Source organism: Leguminivora glycinivorella, chromosome 11 (genome assembly GCF_023078275.1).
Source record: "Leguminivora glycinivorella isolate SPB_JAAS2020 chromosome 11, LegGlyc_1.1, whole genome shotgun sequence".
Classification (NCBI taxonomy): Eukaryota; Metazoa; Arthropoda; class Insecta; order Lepidoptera; family Tortricidae; genus Leguminivora; species Leguminivora glycinivorella.
This window is the reverse complement of record NC_062981.1, coordinates 11422222-11441990: the sequence shown is the minus strand read 5'-3', so window position 1 is coordinate 11441990 and position 19769 is coordinate 11422222. Positions and strand designations below refer to the sequence as shown.

At 40.1% G+C, this 19769-nt stretch overlaps 1 protein-coding gene across 1 annotated transcript; it reads right to left on the bottom strand.

The window, feature by feature from the left end:
* Positions 1–1519: 1519 nt before the first annotated feature.
* On the bottom strand, positions 1520–2454 carry LOC125231166. Its single transcript, XM_048136527.1, has 2 exons — positions 2294–2454; positions 1520–2065 (listed from the first exon to the last, which is right to left on the bottom strand). Exons 1-2 carry the CDS (start codon positions 2327–2329, stop codon positions 1703–1705), a joined length of 399 nt encoding a protein of 132 aa, XP_047992484.1. The 5' UTR covers positions 2330–2454; the 3' UTR covers positions 1520–1702.
* Between the last annotated feature and the right edge of the window lie 17315 nt (positions 2455–19769).

Below are 19769 nucleotides of genomic sequence, written 5' to 3'. Positions count from 1 at the left end.
TTCTTGATTCTGATAGATCTGATATTTAGAGGTTTCTTTTAAAGAAAGAAAAAAAAACTTATTTGTAAAATGTATCTCAAAATGAAAATCTGGTCAAGAGTTAATTGCGTGTAATTTGTACTTGATTTACCGCCGAGCATTCGAGGGCTATACGACTCGTAGCCGTGGCGTAGCAGAAACATTTCAAACACATGTGTTCAGTATGTACCTCTACCGTGAGTGTTTGACGATTTTCAATGCAGTACTTGATACAGTCATACCAAACTAAATCGGCATCAGTTGACAGCCTCGCCAGTGCAAATGTTATTATGATCCTGAAACTTCAATGACATTATTTATTTATTTATTATTCAAATAAGTTACACAGCATAACAAACAAACCGGCACTGTGAAACTCAAAAATAAAAACAATACATATAAGTAGCACATAAATAGTAAAAAACAGACGAAGAAAACAATATTCAATTTTGGCGACGACGTAACAGCAATAATTACGATCATGAATGATTCGTAATGACGTTTGCAGAACCTTTGTACAGGTGGCACTATCAAAAGTGTTGCTAATTTATCTTGATCTGATTCAAGCGTAAACGTCATGGAAAAAGTATAATTCATGGTTCTAGTAAGTAACCGTTTGGCGGCGCTGTTCGCTTTCTCCAACGAATGTTATTTTTCCTGACATTTACGCAATCCTGTAACGTAAGTATTCTAAAACGACTGAAACTCGTGGTATATGCTCTGCCTACTTTATGCTTCCCACAGGCGCCCGTTACACTATTACAACAATAACGCCTAGATTACATATGCATGATATTTTGTTGAACCGAGCTGCATATTGTGAAAATAAATTGCAGCTACTTTTGTATTCTATTTCCTGCAACGGAACAAGCGACTGTTTACCTACGGTTTCATATTTCTTATATAAGCAGTCCTGGTATGGTAATTGCTAAGGCATCTAAGGTTAACTTTAAAAGTTAAGTGATTAAATATGTAGGTAATTAATGTTTATCAATAGCTACCTATTGCGGTGTGGTAACTGTGAAAAGTGGCCACTATCTGAACGTACCTGTTAATCAATATTAAAAAAATTGCTTGATAAGTTAAATAGATTAAATATCAACATTTCCTGCAACGGAACAAGCGACTGTTTACCTACGGTTTCATATTTCTTATATAAGCAGGTCACAACATAAACTAGTTTGTGTAATAATTAGTGTTTTAGGTACATTTACCTAAATAAAAACGTCCTGGTATGGTAATTGCTAAGGCATCTAAGGTTAACTTTAAAAGTATTAAATATGTAGGTAATTAATGTTTATCAATAGCTACCTATTGCGGTGTGGTAACTGTGAAAAGTGGCCACTATTTGCAGTAAACAAAGAAAGCCTTGAGGCTTGAACTAACTTATCTTTTACTGAACGTACCTGTTAATCAATATTAAAATTGCTTGATAAGTTAAATAGATTAAATATCTCACTTTAAAAATACAACGGGATAAAAGTAAAATAAAATAAACACAGAGATTGAAAAATGAGCTTTATTAAATAATAGAAAAAAGGCGTTACAGTAGTTTAAGTTTTGAAATTGTAGTTGAATTTAATCTGTTTGAGTATACACTGTATAAGTTTGAGTTTAACACATCATTCGCTATGATCTTGAGGCATTCGTGGCAGTTCCTGGGTTCAAGTCTATTGGTGATGAATTAGACTGCGGCAGGTACAGCGACAGGGGCGCATTCAGCTGATGGCGTGGCCGTGCAGTTTCCGAGGTTGCAGTACGGCAGGGTGGGGTCGGTGCAGGCGCGCTGGAGGGCACCAATCTTGGTGCAGATAACCTTGGTGTTGCAGTCTAGGCAGGTGGTTCCGACGGCGGCGCAGGGGCTGAAGACGGGGAACCAGGGAGCGGAGGCGATCCACGGGGGGATGAAGGGGTTGGCAGCGGGGGCCCAGCCGCCGGCGCCGACACCTGGGGCCGCGGGCGCCCCCCAGCCTCCGGCTCCCCAGCCGCCGGCCGCTGGCCAGCCTCCGGGGCCTCCGGCCGCTGGCACGGCTGATGCTACTGCCACCTTTCAAAAATAAATAATTCGTAATTTAAATATCCGAAAATATTCGATTTGCTTCTGTCCTTTGCTGTTACATTGTACAAAATTTGTTCCAGATACTTCAATCATGTGACATAATATCGATACCATAATCAAAGTTTCATGTGATTGCGTAATCCTCCTTAAAAGGTTATGATACGACTCATGTTTAGAACGTAAATTAGGTATGTTTTGTTCCAATAATACACTTACCAAAACGCACAGGGCTAATACAATTTTAGAAACCATATTGAGATTTGTTTTCTTCGTGATGTGCTCGTTCGTTCGTACTTTGATACAACTAGTTGTGATGACGGCATTCAGTGCTTCTTGTCTTTTATACAGTCCACTATTTAATGAAAGGCTTAGTAGCGCTAAACAACCCAAATAGATAGGAACAGAAGAGGTTTTACCAATGCAATTGAATAATGTTCAACATAAGATAACGTTCGCTCTCTAGGTACCGACAGCAGCAGCGGTTAAAATCTATTTGACAATATTTAAATACTTGAGATTCCTGTTCCTCACTCACTTTCACTGAGCGTAAGCATGAGCGAGAAGAAGATTTGTGAAATACATAATTTTTTTTATATTTTTGTCTCATTTTTAGGGGTTTTTGTCACTTGTTTAGCATTTATTGAAGGCGTGTTGGGACTAAGGTATATTCGTGATTTTTTTCGATTGCGCAAAATTCAGTATATTCGTATCGTTGAAGTCCCTGGAGACATGCTTCAAGATTGCTAATTAAACTCTTTTCAATCGTCTTCTAAAACGCGCGACGACTTTCTAAGAACTCCGTTTTCTGGACTTAAGCTAGGAACACACTACGCGGACGTCCGTCGTAAATCGACCGCGGACGGGAATCTGGACAATGGAAATACACATAACCGTGCAAACTATCGGTCGACGGACGCGGACGTGGCCTTGAGCGCACGGACGTCCGATCGAAATCTGGCTCTCTGGATGTTTTGTTCCGTGCACACTGATATGTCGCGGTCGCGGTCGTTTTACGACGGACGTCCGCGTAGTATGTTCCTAGCTTTATTGGAACTTCATTGAATGTGAAGCCTAACTTTGAAACAAGGAAAAACCACACAATGTATTTAAGTAAAGTCATTACTACAAGTTAGTACTTTTAATAAAATCTATTTTTTATTAGATTTGCTGACACTACACGTGGCAAGCTTGTTTTTGCACTATTTTGTTGACATACCTATAGTTAGGGAAATTTTAGCGAGCTGTTTGTACTGGTATTACCAACCAGTATGTGAACAATTACAGGGGGCCTGACTGTCTTTGCATGCAACCTACCTCTACGTTGTTGCTATGGGAATTTTTATACTGATTATATATCAGAAATATTAAAAAAAAACAATGACGGTTTTACCCGGTAACAGTACCACTAATTGAAAGCCAGCAAAGGTGAAAAATTTAATAACTTTTAATAAAAACATAAGCATAACATAACATACCAATTTTGTATGTGTATTAAAATATGTGACGTTATCTGGGTAACGGGACCTTATTGTCGATGGTGCGTCCCTCGGCGTCGTATTTGTATACGAACATCGCTCATAACGCCGTAAGCGCCATCGACAATAAGGTCCCTTTATCCAGATAATTCTTAAGCCGCAATACCTAAGTAAATAATTAAGATAGTTTTTACTCCTAAAATGGCTGATAAGAGATATACTCGTAAAAAGAGTTACCTATACGAGTAAACGAGGGTGGCTATTTGGAAAGTAAGGTATTACTTAACCTCTGTAATTATATTTTAAAATGGTACGCAACTATATATATCGACCGAAGCAAATTTGTAGAAGTTTAGTGTATGGAGTTCGTCCTGACAAATTTAAAAATAATCACAATATAAATTATGTCAATTAGCAGCTTCAAAGTCAATAAGCGATGTTAGTTAAAAAAGCGTGTTACAAAACACGGAGAAACTAAAAAGCCAAAAATAATAAACCTTCGAATTCAGATTTCTTATCGGATTGCAATAATCTAAACATCCAAATTATAAACAAATCAATTATTTTTGTAGTCGGTACCAGACCTGTTCGTCGCCTTGCTATTTCCTGTTTGCCCTACCCAACCATACGCAGGCTGGTCCCGACTCCAAAAATAATTGATTTGTTTATAATTTGGATGTTTAGATTATTGCAATCCGATAAGAAATCTGAATTCGAAGGTTTATTATTTTTGGCTTTTTAGTTTCTCCGTGTTTTGTAACACGCTTTTTTTTTGAAGGCGGTTTAATTTTTTGTTAAAAAGTTAATTTATTTGTTGATTTTTAGTGGTTCCTAGTGATATTATATGTATCAGTCCGAATATATGTACAGTAGTGAAAGAATTGTCCTTTAACTCCTAACCATTGAGGAGTTGACCTTCCATCATCAGCTCAGCCACATAAAATTATTACCATCAGGCGCAAATACTGGTGCACCTTTGAAAAATACACAAAAAACATTACATGTGCCTATAACATTTGAAGAGTTCCCTCGATTTCTCCAAGATCCCATCATCAGACCACGACTTGGTGCCAATGGGACCATCTCGGGGTTATACCCGTTCGATCAAAAAAAAATTTTGAAAATCGGTCTACGATTCTCGGAGATATCGAGTAACATAAAAAAAAAAAAACATTCAGTCGAATTGAGAACCTCCTCCTTTTTTGAAGTCGGTTAAAAAAAAAAAACATTCAGTCGAATTGAAAACCTCCTCCTTTTTTGAAGTCGGTTAAAAATAGGTAGTTATGTAGGTATTATTTTATACTAGAACTTTTCTTTATATTCAATTTGGTATAAAGTATTTCCTGGTCATATATATTGTAAATTATGAACATCTGTATTGTTGTATTGTATTGTAGAACGGGCGATTTTCCGCAACTCGACGTCTTGCGCCTATTTTGCGTGATATAAGGGGGGGTTGACTAATCCTGCTATCCCAACTCCTCGAGAAATCCTACCAGACCTTTGATGTTGAGTAGGACCTCGAGGAGGTCTCTCGGATATCCGAGATATTTTGCCCTGTATGGAGCCACCCCGCTGCACTCCAGCACCACGTGAGCAGCTATTTCCTCTGTCTCCATGCACCCTCGGCACAGGGGACTGTCCGTAGCACCTGTTATGAAAAGATGTTTGTTAAATAGTCCATGACCTGTTATGACACTGGTTACCATTCTCAGACGGACCTTTCCTAGTTGAAGAAGCGTCCTTGTGAGTTTTCCATTGATGCTAGGCATGGCTAGTTTCGCCTGACTGCATCCAGTCTGGTTTAGCCAGTGTGTTGTGTGTAGTTTCCCTGCATATGATAGTAGCATTGAGCGTACCTTGCTGAAAGGTATCGGGAGTACTGATGTGCCGACGGAAAGTTTCCAAAATTCTGAAATTTTCACATAGGAAAACTTCGGAAACTTTCCACACTTTGTATGGACAATTGTATGGATGGAAACTTTCCATTTCATAAATTTAAATTCCCTTTATTTTTCGTGAAAGTTTCGTGAATTTTTCAAGAAATTTAAGATTTTTTTGGAAAGTTTCCGCAACTTGCACATCATTAATCGGGAGAATTGGTTCTGGGCCAATGGCCCCCGCATTCGACACCAGCCTGACTAGCTCGTCTGTTCCGCTGGTGGGATCCGCTGTGTCCTTTGATCCATTTAGGATGATCTCGTTTTTAGGGTTCCGTAGTCAACTTTCGCCTTGTCTGTCTGTCCGTCCTTCCGTCCGTCCGTCCGTCCGTCCGCGGATAATCTCAGTGACCGTTAGCACTAGAAAGCTGAAATTTGGTACCAATATGTATATCAATCACGCCGACAAAACGGTAAAATAAAAAGTGGAAAAAAATGTTTTGTTATGGTACCCCCCCTACATGTAAAGTGGGGACTGTTTTTTTTCCATCCCAAACCCAACGTGTGATATATTGTTGGATAGGTATTTAAAAATGAATAAGAGTTTACTAAAATTGTTTTTTGATAATATTAATATCTTCGAAAATAATCGCTCCTGAAGGAAAAAAAAGTGTCCCCCCCCCTCTAACTTTTGAACCATGTGTTTAAAAATATGAAAAAAATCACAAAAGTAGAACTTTATAAAGACTTTCTAGGAAAATTGTTTTGAACTTGATAGGTTCGGTAGCTGAGCGTGGCCCGACACGCTCTTGGCCGGTTTTTTATTATGACTTACCTCCATTAGTCGTTTATGGCATTCGTGTATGAGTTCGGATGTAATTAAATGGCTCCTTAAAGCAATAAGGACTGCTCTACTGTCAGAGAGTATACGGATGGAGGATCCTACTACCTTCCTGGCAGTTATAGCAGCTGCCGCGTTAATGGTGCCCATACACTCAGCTTGGAAGACCGAGTTGTGAGCTCCTAGCGGAGTGGTGATCGACATGTTCAGGCTTTCTGAGAAGGTTCCAGAGCCCGACCTTTGTCCGTTTTCGACCCATCTGTGAAGATTCTCAGCTCCCTGGGATTGAGCCCTTCGTAGTTGTCGTCCTCGTATAATTGTATCTTGTATTGGTACCTTTTTTATCGAAGATGACATGTTTTTGAATTCGATCCGTACCTGACCTTAGGATTGGGGATTCGTCTTATTATGAACATCTATATCATATGTTATTTGTTTGCTTAAACCTAACTTAGTACCTATATATTGTATTTATAAGTAGCTACTTATCTACATATTGAACCCATATCTGCATAAGTACATAGACATCGTTGAAAGGAAGTCGATCTAACATTGAGTGACGAGGGATAAGCTTACAGGCTTGTCTGCTTTGTTTAATGTGGTAGGACATTTTACTCAATGACGGGTAAACTTATGACGTTTATTTATAGTCAAAGCATTTTAAACTCGAAGGACCAAAATTTGTAACATCGGTAAATCGGTATCGAACTATCAAATGTCTATCTTCTTTCGATCGTTCAAATAATAAATCAATTTGAATACCTACATAGTTGATCATAATCTGAAGACATCTGTTTTAAAATATTTCTACAATTATGTAAAATATTAAAAAAAAAAACTATTAAACTGCAATTTCACGATCAGCAATCTATTAAAAAATAACATCTACATAGTAGTACCTAGGTAGGTACTACTACTACTAGTTAATCGTAGTTGTAGTAGTGACACACTTTGTTGTACAAAAAAACATATAAAACAGGAAAAAATAACACACATTATTTGTACAAAGGCGAACTTATCATATTTAGGGATTTCTTCCAGCTTCCAGTTAACCTTAGAGCAATTAAGGGAGAATTGGAGACGGTAGACTTTCAGAGTTTGAATGATTCATGGTTATTTTCATTAGACTTATATTGACCGGGATATAATAATCACGGGATAAGGTAATCACGGTCTATATCCCGTTCAATATAAAGTCTAATGATGGTAGACTTTCGTTTTGTTTTAGCGATCCAAGTTCGTTTTGAAGTTATTACTTCCAATACAAGAGCTGACATTGTCAGATTAGGATTAGGGACTAGGTACCTACGAGATATCCTAGTTAATCCTGGCTAAGCTGAATATAAGAATTGTCTGTGTCTCTGTATCGAATTGACTAAAGAAATAATTACACGTTGGCTAAGTTTTAAAACCGACTTAGGATAGTTACGCCTTACGCCGTGGCTTGCGTGGGCGACGGCGATGAGAAGACGCATACGAAATCAAACCTTATCGATATGGAAGTAGACGATGCGATGAGACGCGACGGCGACGGTCGCGCGACCGTCGCCCACGCAAGACACGGCGTTAGGATTACCCTAGCTGTCCATGACACGTCGGAGGTCAGTTTTAAAACTTAGACGTGATTAAAGTTTTAACTGTATCTAAAAATCGGAAAAGTTTAAATTAATTAATACATTTAATTTTTTTTTTTTTTTTTTAATTTCAATAAATTTATTATAAGATAAACATGTCAAAAAAAAAAGCCTTAACTAAAAATAATTACAAACAGCAATTAGTCAATCAATACCGCTCCGCACCGCCTCCGGTGCAAAAGTGCCCATAATGCTTGCGGCATTACCCCGTTGGATCGCTATGGCCAGCCTTTGCACCAGAAACGATTCGGAACGCGGGTCTTCTCCCTTTAACCTAAGTCGACGGCCCACGTCACGCACAAAATGCTTCGCGTCCGCGCCCCAGCAGCCCGCCGTCTCCACCGCAAAAGGAACAAAAAAGTACCCCGGGCCCAAGGGCGCATACTTCTGCCGCTTTGACGCCGCCTGGAATTCCGCCGCAGCCCCAGCGCTGCGGGTTGTGCGCCCAATGTGAGAAGCGGCGAAGGTGTTGACACACGTAGCGTCCCACACCAAACACCGCCCCCTCTCCCACGGGATCAAAGTCAGGCCATCGGGGCGCTTGCCATCCGTGCGGCTAAGACCCGGCGGCTCAAGGATGGACGGCACACCAGCCGACTTTAGTGCCCTCTGGACGATGTCGTTGAGAGCATGGTGACGCGGATGCCTGCCCGTACAGCGACGGCAACTCAAAGCATGATGTCCGCTAGCCTCCACCATGGAACCGCAAATGCATAAATGTGGTTGACATACATCGCAGCCCAAGCGGAGAGCAACGGACACCCGCAAAGAGTCACCGTCGAGCAAGGTACCTAATTGAGGCGAAGGTAGCGCGTGTAACCATGCTCCTGACTCTGGCTCTGATACAGCCAAAAGCCTAGCCCGGTCAACACCCACAGAACCATCGACAAGACCGCCAAGCACAGCTCTGCAGCCCACATCATCCCACGCCCGTTGCACTTTGGGATTTTCCGGCACGGTGGCACCAGGATTTAGGGCCAGCCATTCCCTTAACGCGTCAGCCGCATACGGCACGGTTGCCTCGCTACCATCCAGTGATAAAATGCTAGCAACGAGGCCCCCCACCCCATGGGCTGACGCCAGGAACGCCGGCAGACTTATATTCTGCAGACACCGAACCCCAATACCCCCGTGGCGGACCGGCAAAGCGGCTTGAGTCCACTGGCTCTCGTCTAGGGTGATATTGACTATTGACTCTACCGTGGACTTGATGGCGGCGTCAAAGTTGCGGATCTCGTCGGGAAATGTCCAAACTGGAGCTGTACGCAGTAAATATGTGATCTTCGGAGCGGCGAAGCACTTCTGCAAAAGAACCAGAGCCACGTGTGGATTCAAGCACCTCAAGCGCTCGCCGGCGAGCAGAAGGAGATCCCTACGAGTTTTAAGCGCCTGAGGGACCCCAGATGGAAATATGGGTGCACCCAACAGGGACAAAGAATCAAGGTCAAGTTCTCGGAGACCAGGAAGCAAGGAAGAGAAAGAAGAAAAAAGACTGGAAAACTGTGGCCCACAACCAGAGAACTCACACTTGGACGCATTCACCTCCAACCCGAGATCCCTCAGACGTGGGATCAAACTGAGCAAGTCCTGCCTAACCTCCTCTGGCTTACCCCCAATGGTACCATCGTCGAGGTACCAGATATTAAGGGGAGACTTAAGCTCCGTGATGGCTCTGTGGACCGCAAGGCTGAAAGCGAGAGGACCAAGAGGATCCCCCTGCTGCGCACCCACCTGAGAAAGAATGAGATCGGACCCATAAAAGAGGTTAGAGGGCAGGTGATAGACTTGGCTAAGGAAAGGGAAGAGTGAAGGAATATTTGACCTCGCCTCGTCCAACAGTACGTCCCTCTCCAAGGTGTTAAAGGCGTTCTTGATGTCAAGCTTAACAACCACGCTCCCCGAATTCTCTGGGTCCATCACAAAAGTGCGAACCGCATGTATCGCCGCTTCGGACCCCAGACGAGTTCCAAATCCCACCTGATGCGGCTGGAGATACGTGGCCATCTCCCCTCGCACTGCGCTGCACCCAAGCTTGGCAACGAGTCTACGGAAAGTGCTCCCGACGGCTATCGGTCTCACCCCACCCTCCTTCTTCCTCAGAGCACAAAGTGTAGCCCCATACACATAGGGACACACCTGGGGATTCAACTTACCACTGAGCAAGAAATTGGACAATTTAGTGAGAGCTTCCATCAAGCGCATCCCATTATCTCCAGCCGTGCGAGATGTTAGCTCAGCGACCCGAAGTGGATCTTGGCCTCCGACACAATATTCCGCCATTCGCTCCTATCCTGTGCGATCTGATGCCACTCAGTCACTTGAAGGTCACACAGGTCTTTCTGGACCTCATCGATCCATCGGTACCTGGGCCTTCCGACCGGCCGTTTTTCAGTAGATCGCCACAAGTGAGCTCTTTTGGCCGCACGATCCTCTCTCATCCTCTCCACATGGCCGAGCCATCGCAGACGAGAAGCCTTGCTCTCGCCGATGACGTTGGGCTCGCCCACTAGCTCTTCCACCTCCAAGTTCTTCCTGACTCCAAGAGCCATCCTCTCGTCTCGTAGGGCCTAAAATCTTTCTGACGGCGTAGAGGAGCGTCCCCCGGTTGGTGGATGGGGAACGGTCGGTAGTACAGCCTAACTACGCTATCCGGCTAAGTCCGATGGACTCGCTGACCAAAGTAGGATGTGGTCCTCCAGCATTTTGGGGGTTGTGCGGTGGGTTAACACCCCGCCTACGGAAAAACCTTATCGTTACGAGACCGACACAAGAAAATAAACGATCCGATCCTTATCATCTCATGCGGAAACAATTTTCAATAATTGGATACACCGTATTCATGTCAGGTTCCAGAGATTAATTTAATATTCGACCTTCGCTACACCCTTATTCTTTTATTTTATCCCCTAATTGTTGCAAGCTCTTATCTCCGTTAACTTTGTTATTGTAAATTAAATTTTGTCCCTTTCGTTACTAGATCTAGTATGAAGAGATGTAGAAAATCAATTTCCATACGTATCTACTGCAAATTTTATTGCTTCCTGCATCCGCTGTCCTGAAATAGGTTTGATGTTATCCCTATTACGCTTTTTAATGAGTATAAATGATTGATATTCTTCAAGCTTGTTGTATAAGCTGAATGTAGTTGAAATATTGAATATTTATAAACATGCGTATGCCTGATACAGTCAGCAACAAAGCTATGAATACAGCCAAAGTTCCAAAAATATGTGTACAGAACTTAATTACCTGGGTACGTAGCCGAATGGCACAAACGCTCACGAAACGCTCACTAAACGAAACGGTCGTAGATATCTGTCTCTATCGCTCTTGCGTATTGGCGCGATAAAGCCAGATTACCTTTCGCGGCGTTTCGTTTTCGTTTCGCGTCGTAGAAATGCCATTCGACTATACGGGGCCTGTTCATTAAGGTATGTAAGGTAAGGCCTGTACATATTTTTGGCACTTTGTATTCCCCTTAGTTGCTAACTGTACTATTTTTGTCACATTGTCTTCGTATTTTATAAATATTAAATAAATAATATTAAATATTATAGGACATTCTTACACAGATTGACTGAGGCCCACGGTAAGCTCAAGAAGGCTTGTGTTGTGGGTACTCAGACAACGATATATATAATATATAAATACTTATAAATACATAGAAAACATCCATGACTCAGGAACAAATATCTGTGCTCATCACACAAATAAATTTAATGCCCTTACCGGGAATCGAACCCGGGACCGCGGCGTAGCAGGCAGGGTCACTACCGACTGCGCCAGACCGGTTGTCTGTTCTTTTCACTTTGGGACATACTTAAATTCCGAACATCCATCGTCTAAGATAGTATTTACTTGAATTTTGGTAGCGAACTAAGTGTATAAGTACCTACTCATCATATAAAACCAAATGATTTCTTATTTCCAAAATTTTGTTAATTACAATACCCGTGCTTTCGAGGAAACTTGGCCTCATCAGATATTTTATGCTAAACCCTTACGCCGTGGCTTGCGTGGGCGACGGTCGCGCGATGGTCGCGCGACGGCGATGCGAAGCATACGAAATCAAACGTTATCGATATGGAAGTATGAGACGCGACGGCGACGATCGCGCGACGGTCGCGCGACCGTCGCCCACGCAAGACACGGCGTTACATATAGGTATGAAAGCTTGTTTAAAATAGTTATCTCCCTAGAAATTAATCGTGTTGTCAGTAGCCAAATGAATACTCGCATGGTCATCCTATTCAATTTACCGACCTGTGTAAAATCGTTTTCCTGGAACACATTCAATGCCTTGCACGTGGAAATCCTATCACTGAGAAGAAAAGCCGTATTAATATTATTGTTTTCACTAAATTGAAAGGTACACTGTGCATTTCGTTTTTTTACACGGAAGTCAATTTAAAAGAAAAAGTTGTGAAATATGAAATGTGAAAAAATGTCGGAGCGGGACGTTTTTAACCGCCTTCCAAATCTCAAAGGAAGGGGTTATCAAGTCGTCTGTATGTTTTTTTTTAATGTTTGTTCCTCGATATCTCCGTCGTTACTAGACCGATTTTGAAAATTTTTTTTTGATTGAATGTATATGCATACAGATTGGTCCCATTTTTCTCAGAACCCAGTTCTGATGATGGGATCCTGGAGAAATCGAGGGAACTCCTCAAATCTGAAAGGCATACATATGGTGATTTTTGTGTTTTTAAAGGAACAGCATGCATTTACGTACGGAACAGTGACATTTGGTGCAGTGGAACTCCTGATGATGGTCAGAATGGAACTCCTCAAATCTGAACGGCACACTTATAGTGACTTTGGTATTTTTATAAGAACAGCATGCACTTACGTCCAGAACAGTGATATTTGGTGCAGTGGAATTGCTGATGATGGTCAGAATGGAACTCCTCAAATCTGAACGGCACACTTATAGTGACTTTGGTATTTTTATAAGAACACCATGCACTTACGTCCAGAACAGTGACATTTGGTGCAGTGGAACTGCTGATGAAGAGTGAGCCGCCCCTGGTTAGAGTTCCGTTCTGATAATCATTCTCATCTGTAAGTACTTCAGAATCATTCAGATTTCAAAATTGGTTCAGAAATGACGGAGATATCGAATAACAAACATTAAAAAATATACAGACGAATTGATAACATAATCCAACATTTGAAAGTATTTATCACCAGAACCCCAAAGGAAGGCGGTTTTTTTTTTCTTAAAAATTATTTTTTTAAATAAGTACTTAAGTAGGTACTTATTACTTACTTACTAATCGGTTTTGGAAAGGGAAGTTAGGGAAGCGTTTAACTAAGTATATGATTCGCATGTGAAAGTGCTATACCTTAAGACGATACAGGAGGGGTCAATTCTCTATACAAACACTCTCGACGACGACGATGCTAGAGCCAACGAAAAATTTCCAAAAAGGCTTTTTTCATTATGGCGCAAAAAAAGGTGTGATACCTACTTAAGATTGGTAACAATTAGCCAAAAAAACTAAATGGTCCGACAAAGACAATTTCATTGTTATTCAGATTCTCAAATTTCGTTACGATTGATTAAGTTTTGAAGGAGGAAACAGTCGAGAGCGGAACCTCGATTTAATAATTTTTTTCGCAATATCTTTTAACTGAGTTGTCTTGAATGGACAATTTTTTTTCGATAAATCTAGTTAATAACACTAGTTTATTTAAAACTAGCTTTTACCCGCGGCTTCGCCCGCGTAATAAAAGTATTCATTAAGATTTTCATTTGGATCCTTAGGTTTCTCTGGTATATTTATCTGCGATTATTTCGATTGCACATAATACTTTTGCTTGAAATGATTGTAGAAATATTACACATCGACCACAGCGTAGGTAATTCTATATACGCTGGGGAAACCTTTATAAACATCCCACATAGCCCGTATTTCGACACTATATGATCGGTGGGTAAAAAGTACTTTTTTCTATTATCCCTTACAATTTTTTACATTTTGCTTATACTTATCGCAAACGTAATCTTCAAGCAAGCAAACAACGATCGTCTTAGAGCACTTTGATTGTAAGAGACCGCCGACCGGTTATCCGTATCCCTCTAACGATACCCATATTATCCGTATCCGTATCCGTTTCCGTATCCGTATCCGTATCCCTATCTCTATCCCTATCGCTATCGCTAACGCTATGGCTATCGCTATCCCTATCGCTATCCCTATCGCTATCCCTATCGCTATCCCTATCCCTTATCAAGATAACACTAAGTTCTCGCGCTTTGTACACATATTTAAAGTCACATACAGGTCGAAAGCGATTAATTAACATTATTTTTACCTTTTTTCCCAACGTTTCGGCCAGGTTGCACTGGCCGTGGTCGCGGAAGACTGACGTCCCAGCAAAATGTCACCGGAGATGTAAACAACACAAAACTACCCGATATTAATGTATATAAATGTTCGGGGTAGACAAATAAATATAATCTACCCGCATGTAATTATTTACGACATCACATTAGAAACCTCAAAAATAACAGTACTTCTCCACTATTTAATGGATGTTATTATACATATAAACCTTCCTCTTGAATAACTCTATCTATTAAAAAAAAAACCGCATCAAAATCCGTTGCGTAGTTTCAAAGATTTAAGCATACAAAGGGACATAGGGACAGAGAAAGCGACTTTGTTTTATACTATGTAGTGATATCGCTATCCCTATCGCTATCCCTATCCCTTATCAAGATAACACTAAGTTCTCGCGCTTTGTACACATATTTAAAGTCACATACAGGTCGAATGCGATTAATTAACATTATTTTTACCTTTTTTCCCAACGTTTCGGCCAGGTTGCACTGGCCGTGGTCGCGGAAGACTGACGTCCCAGCAAAATGTCACCGGAGATGTAAACAACACAAAACTACCCGATATTAATTTATATAAATGTTCGGGGTAGACAAATAAATATAATCTACCCGCATGTAATTATTTACGACATCACATTAGAAACCTCAAAAATAACAGTACTTCTCCACTATTTAATGGATGTTATTATACATATAAACCTTCCTCTTGAATCACTCTATCTATTAAAAAAAACCGCATCAAAATCCGTTGCGTAGTTTCAAAGATTTAAGCATACAAAGGGACATAGGGACATAGGGACAGAAAAAGTGACTTTGTTTTATACTATGTAGTGATAGTGAAGTGATGATTCCCAAATTGAAAGGGGATCTCCTTTCTATTTTAGCATTTTCGCTCCTGTAGCGTCTTAAGAACCTTATATTATTATATAAGATTACTAGTTTATAAAATTGATACTTAAGTAGCTGAATAAAGTAGATAATTAAACTTTTAAAATAATACTTCTAAAATAGAAAATAATTACACTTTTTGCCTGTGTAGAATTATATGGTTCAACTTTGATTATCGCCTGACTGCGAAGATTACAGTTAAATATTTGCTGACAAATTCTTTGAGCCACCATGGTACGCTGAGACGCGATAATCCACTATGACCGGAGTTAGCAAAAATAGCTACCTACTTGAAACTTACTACCTACACAAGTAAGTAGATAGGTAGGTATATTATGAAAATATTGTTGTTGAAGCTAGAGGCGAACTTCGTATCTTTGCATACGAAGTGTGACGTTGACTCTTAAGCATTTGAAAGTTGTGAGAATCCTTGCTAAAGAGGCTTTAGTTGGATCCGGTCACCTACGGCCACTTCCCCGAACGACCACCATGCAAATTCATATATGGGCCATTTCTTAGTTCGGCCGTTTCCTTGTCCGACCATTTCCCCGATAGACCACTGTTGGAATTCTTTCTACGTCCAGTTCTTGGAACGGCCACTGTGAAAATTCTTTGTTGGCCCCATTCCCCGAACGACCACCATGCAAATTCCTATATGGGCCATTTCTTGGTTCGGCCGTTTCCTTGTCCGACCATTTCCCCGATAGACCACTGTTGGAATTCTTTCTACGTCCAGTTCTCCGAATGGCCACTGTGAAAATTCTTTGTGGGGCCACCCATTTCCGGAATGACCATCGTTAAAATGACCAGTTTGTCTAAATCCTCGATCGGCCACTACAACATTTACTAGTTTGTCCTATTCCCCGATTGGCTACTTTTTAACCGCCGCCTCAAATCTCTCAAGGAAGGACGGTTCTCAATTCGTCTGTATGTTTTTTTTTTTAATTTTTTTTAAATGTTCTACGATATCTCTGTCGTTATTGGACCGATTTTGAAAAATTTTTTTTGATTGAATGTATATGCATACAGATTGGTCCCATTTTTCTCAGGACCCAGTTCCCATGATGGGATCCTGGAGAAATCGAGGGAACTCCTCAAATCTGAAAGGCATACATATGGCGATTTTTGTTTTTTTTAAAGGAACAGCATGCATTTACGTACGGAACAGTGACATTTGGTGCAGTGGAACTGCTGATGATGGTCAGAACGGAACTCCTCAAATTTCTTATTCAGATTTCTTATCCGATTGCAATAATCTAAACATCCAAATTGTAAAGAAATCAATTATTTTTGTAGTCGGTACCAGCCCTGTTCCTCGCCTTGCTATTGCCTGTTTGCCCCACCCAACCATACGCAGATAACCATAGGCAGGAAGGACGTTTTATTGTTTTTATGATAAAGAGTTTTTAGTGGTGGTGGTCATTAAAAAGCCTGTTGAGAATGCGTTTACGAGGAAGGTTGTCAGATACATAAGTTCCTATTAGAGAAAGTGGGCGAAAGAGGAACAGGCCGTTTGAGGAAGTGGCCATCAGAGGAAAAGGCCATGAGAGGAAGTGGCCATAAGAGTAACAGGCCGTTTGAGGAAGTAGCCATCATAGGAAAAGGCCATGAGAGGAAGTGGCCATAAGAGGAACAGGCCGTTAAAGGAATTGGCCATAAGAAGAAGTAGCCTTTAGATAAATGTGGCCCTTCGGGGAACGTCGTCACTAAGTGGCCCTTAAAGGAAGTGGCCGTTCATAAAACTTGGCCTAAAAATGAAAGTGGCCCTAAGTGACCGGATCCCTTTAGGTAAACATCAACTTGCCGCCAGGCAAACGATACACAGTTCAAATCTCGGTGAGGTCATTTATTTCTATTCTCATGGGATGACAATTATTAACTGTATAACTTTGCCATACCGATGTAGTGCGAAAAGGGTTTCCTTCATATTTTTGTTCATATTTGTCATGCTAGTTCAGTCAATGTCAGTACATCTTGTACTGAGACTGACTGAAATAGCATGACACGTTCGTACGTTTCCGTAACAATACGTTTCCGTAACAATACGAAGGGAAATCTTTTCGCCCTACATCTGTACCCGTTTTAACACCAACTTTACCCTCCCGCTTTTATTTCCTTCAACATCATACTTACCTATCTTACTGCGAAAATGTAAATATCTGCTTGTCTATTGTATCTAGGCATTCTAAGCCTTAGAAGACGTGTTCGTAAATTGTGGGCATATTTCTCTTTTATTCCTGTTAAGGCAAATATAGTCACCGAGTAAGGTGCGCGAGTGCAACTTTTTGGACTTTGGCTTTCGTGGTTTGACTCTTTATTGCCTTGGCAACCACGTTTGACTCTTTATTGCCTCTCTGTCATATTATTTCATTTTTACATTATTATGATATGACAGGGAACGAAAACATCGAACGTAGTTTTCGGTAAGCCTTCTGTTCTCCGTGGCTCGCTGACCAGTTTAATTGATTTAATTCAAATCGCCACGAAAATATTCCAACAACGACGCCTTACCAAATATTTCTGATTTAATGTTGTTGCCAAGCAAATAGCAAAGAGTTATCTTTTAAATAACTACAAATGTGCGGTATGTTAATGCACCGTTTCCTCTAACCGTTAATGAATAATTAAGAGAACATGCAAACAGTGTAATCTTAGAGATAAGTTTGGTTGGGTACACGTGACTTACTTACGTAACACTAGTGACCTTGCCGTTGCCAAAATATGTTTATTGCTTTTGTGTTCAAGGGCTAAAGGGTTTGGCTTTGACCCTAGTCCTTAATAAGGTTCTGGGTTTTCCTTAATCATACAAGAAAGGAGGTTTCAGACGAGAATCAATGGCGGCAAGTTATGTACATAATGGGATAAACAACTCCCTTACCTATCCTTAGATTATATAGTGGGGTATTTTAGTAATTGAAAGGACAGACCTACTGACAGACTCGTAGACGACGAGTATGTGGTAACTAAATATTTTTCAATAAAAAATATTTCATAAAAATACAAAATGTATAATGTTAATAATTATTAGTTTACATTGCATGAAACTAACGAAATAACTGAATTGCTAAATAAATGCTATCCAATTATCGTACTTACAAATAAAACCATAATCGATTGAGCATTTGATTAAAGGTTATTACTTATATGAATGTGATGGGTGACATTATTCAAATTGTATGCGTCATAAATGGTAGATTTTAGGATAAGATATAGATCAGATCTGTCAGTGTCAATACGAGTAGAAACGTTATTGTCTCTCGATTTTGTTTTAATTGTTTAGAAGACTAAAACTTAACTGTAGAATTCCTAATCAAGCAATAAGTTATTTAACTGGATCCCCGTTACACGGAGAGAATATGGGAAGATCATCGGAATTAAATAAGTATGTTCTACGTTATTCGGTGCAAATATTTACAACGGCAGAATGGGAATCCCTCAAGCGTCATTAAGCGTAGCGCAAATAATACACCGCTACTTTAGTAAATATGTAAATAAATCATTAGTTTAAAATATTGCTAATGAGAAAATTAATAATCATTTTTGAATATTTAGATATAACAGGGATATATAATATCACTCAGAAAGTAAACAATTATATTGAATGTTATAACACTTATAACTGATAATGTTTAGGTTAGGATAGTTGAATTAAGGCAACTGTAAGTCACCAATATTTTTTTTAGTACCTACTTTACACTGTAACAATTGTCACAATATGAGACTGTTTGCTTCTTAAGAAATAAAATAAATTAAATAGTTGCGGTAACATATAAATAAATAAATAAAAAATATATTGGGGGACACCTTACACAGATCAATCTAGGCTCAAACTAAGCAAAGCTTGTACTATTGGTATTTTTATTTTATTTTATTTTACTAACCTTGTTCGATACCCTAAAATAGATATCATGCTTACATTAAAGAAAAAATAACCAAGGGTGTACAGTGTACACTTGTACCTACAGCTTACTCGCCTAATGTTTTTATTTCTAGACCACCCGAACACTGTCGCCACTTGTTGGATATGATTTAGCATATTTATGTCCTACTCTATTTGAAAGCTCACTTAAAACATTTGCGTGAATATTCAAACAATATTTTATTTCTATATAATTATTATTCATACATTTAGTCAAATTGTTATTTACAACTGTTCAAGTCCGATTTTTCTAAACGCCCTTCAATTTTTACTAAAGAAGTTCATAAATCTCCATAGAGTATTATTTTTATAAACTTCAATCTAATCCCACAACTTCCTGTAGCAATAACACTTTATAGAAATAAGCAAATATCCGGTTGTTTACACAATCTAATTAGTTTTCTACCATTCATCTGCATTATTACGCGCGATAAACATATACCTACCATGTTTATTTTGAGTCAGGCGTCGCAGAACGTTAGTTTGACTAAGGCTTCATTCGACACTACTTATCTCAAACCTGCCTAGCCGAAGTGACAACCGTTGACGCTACGTGGCCATCAAAACGCAGCCTGGCTCTATCGCGCCACAGGAGAGCGATAGGGAAAGCTAGCTACAATTTGCTTACGAAGCGTAAGCGATTGTCGCCTTGGCTAGTTACCCAGACTTATCTCTCCTTATCTTCGCTAATTGCTAGACGAAGTATAAA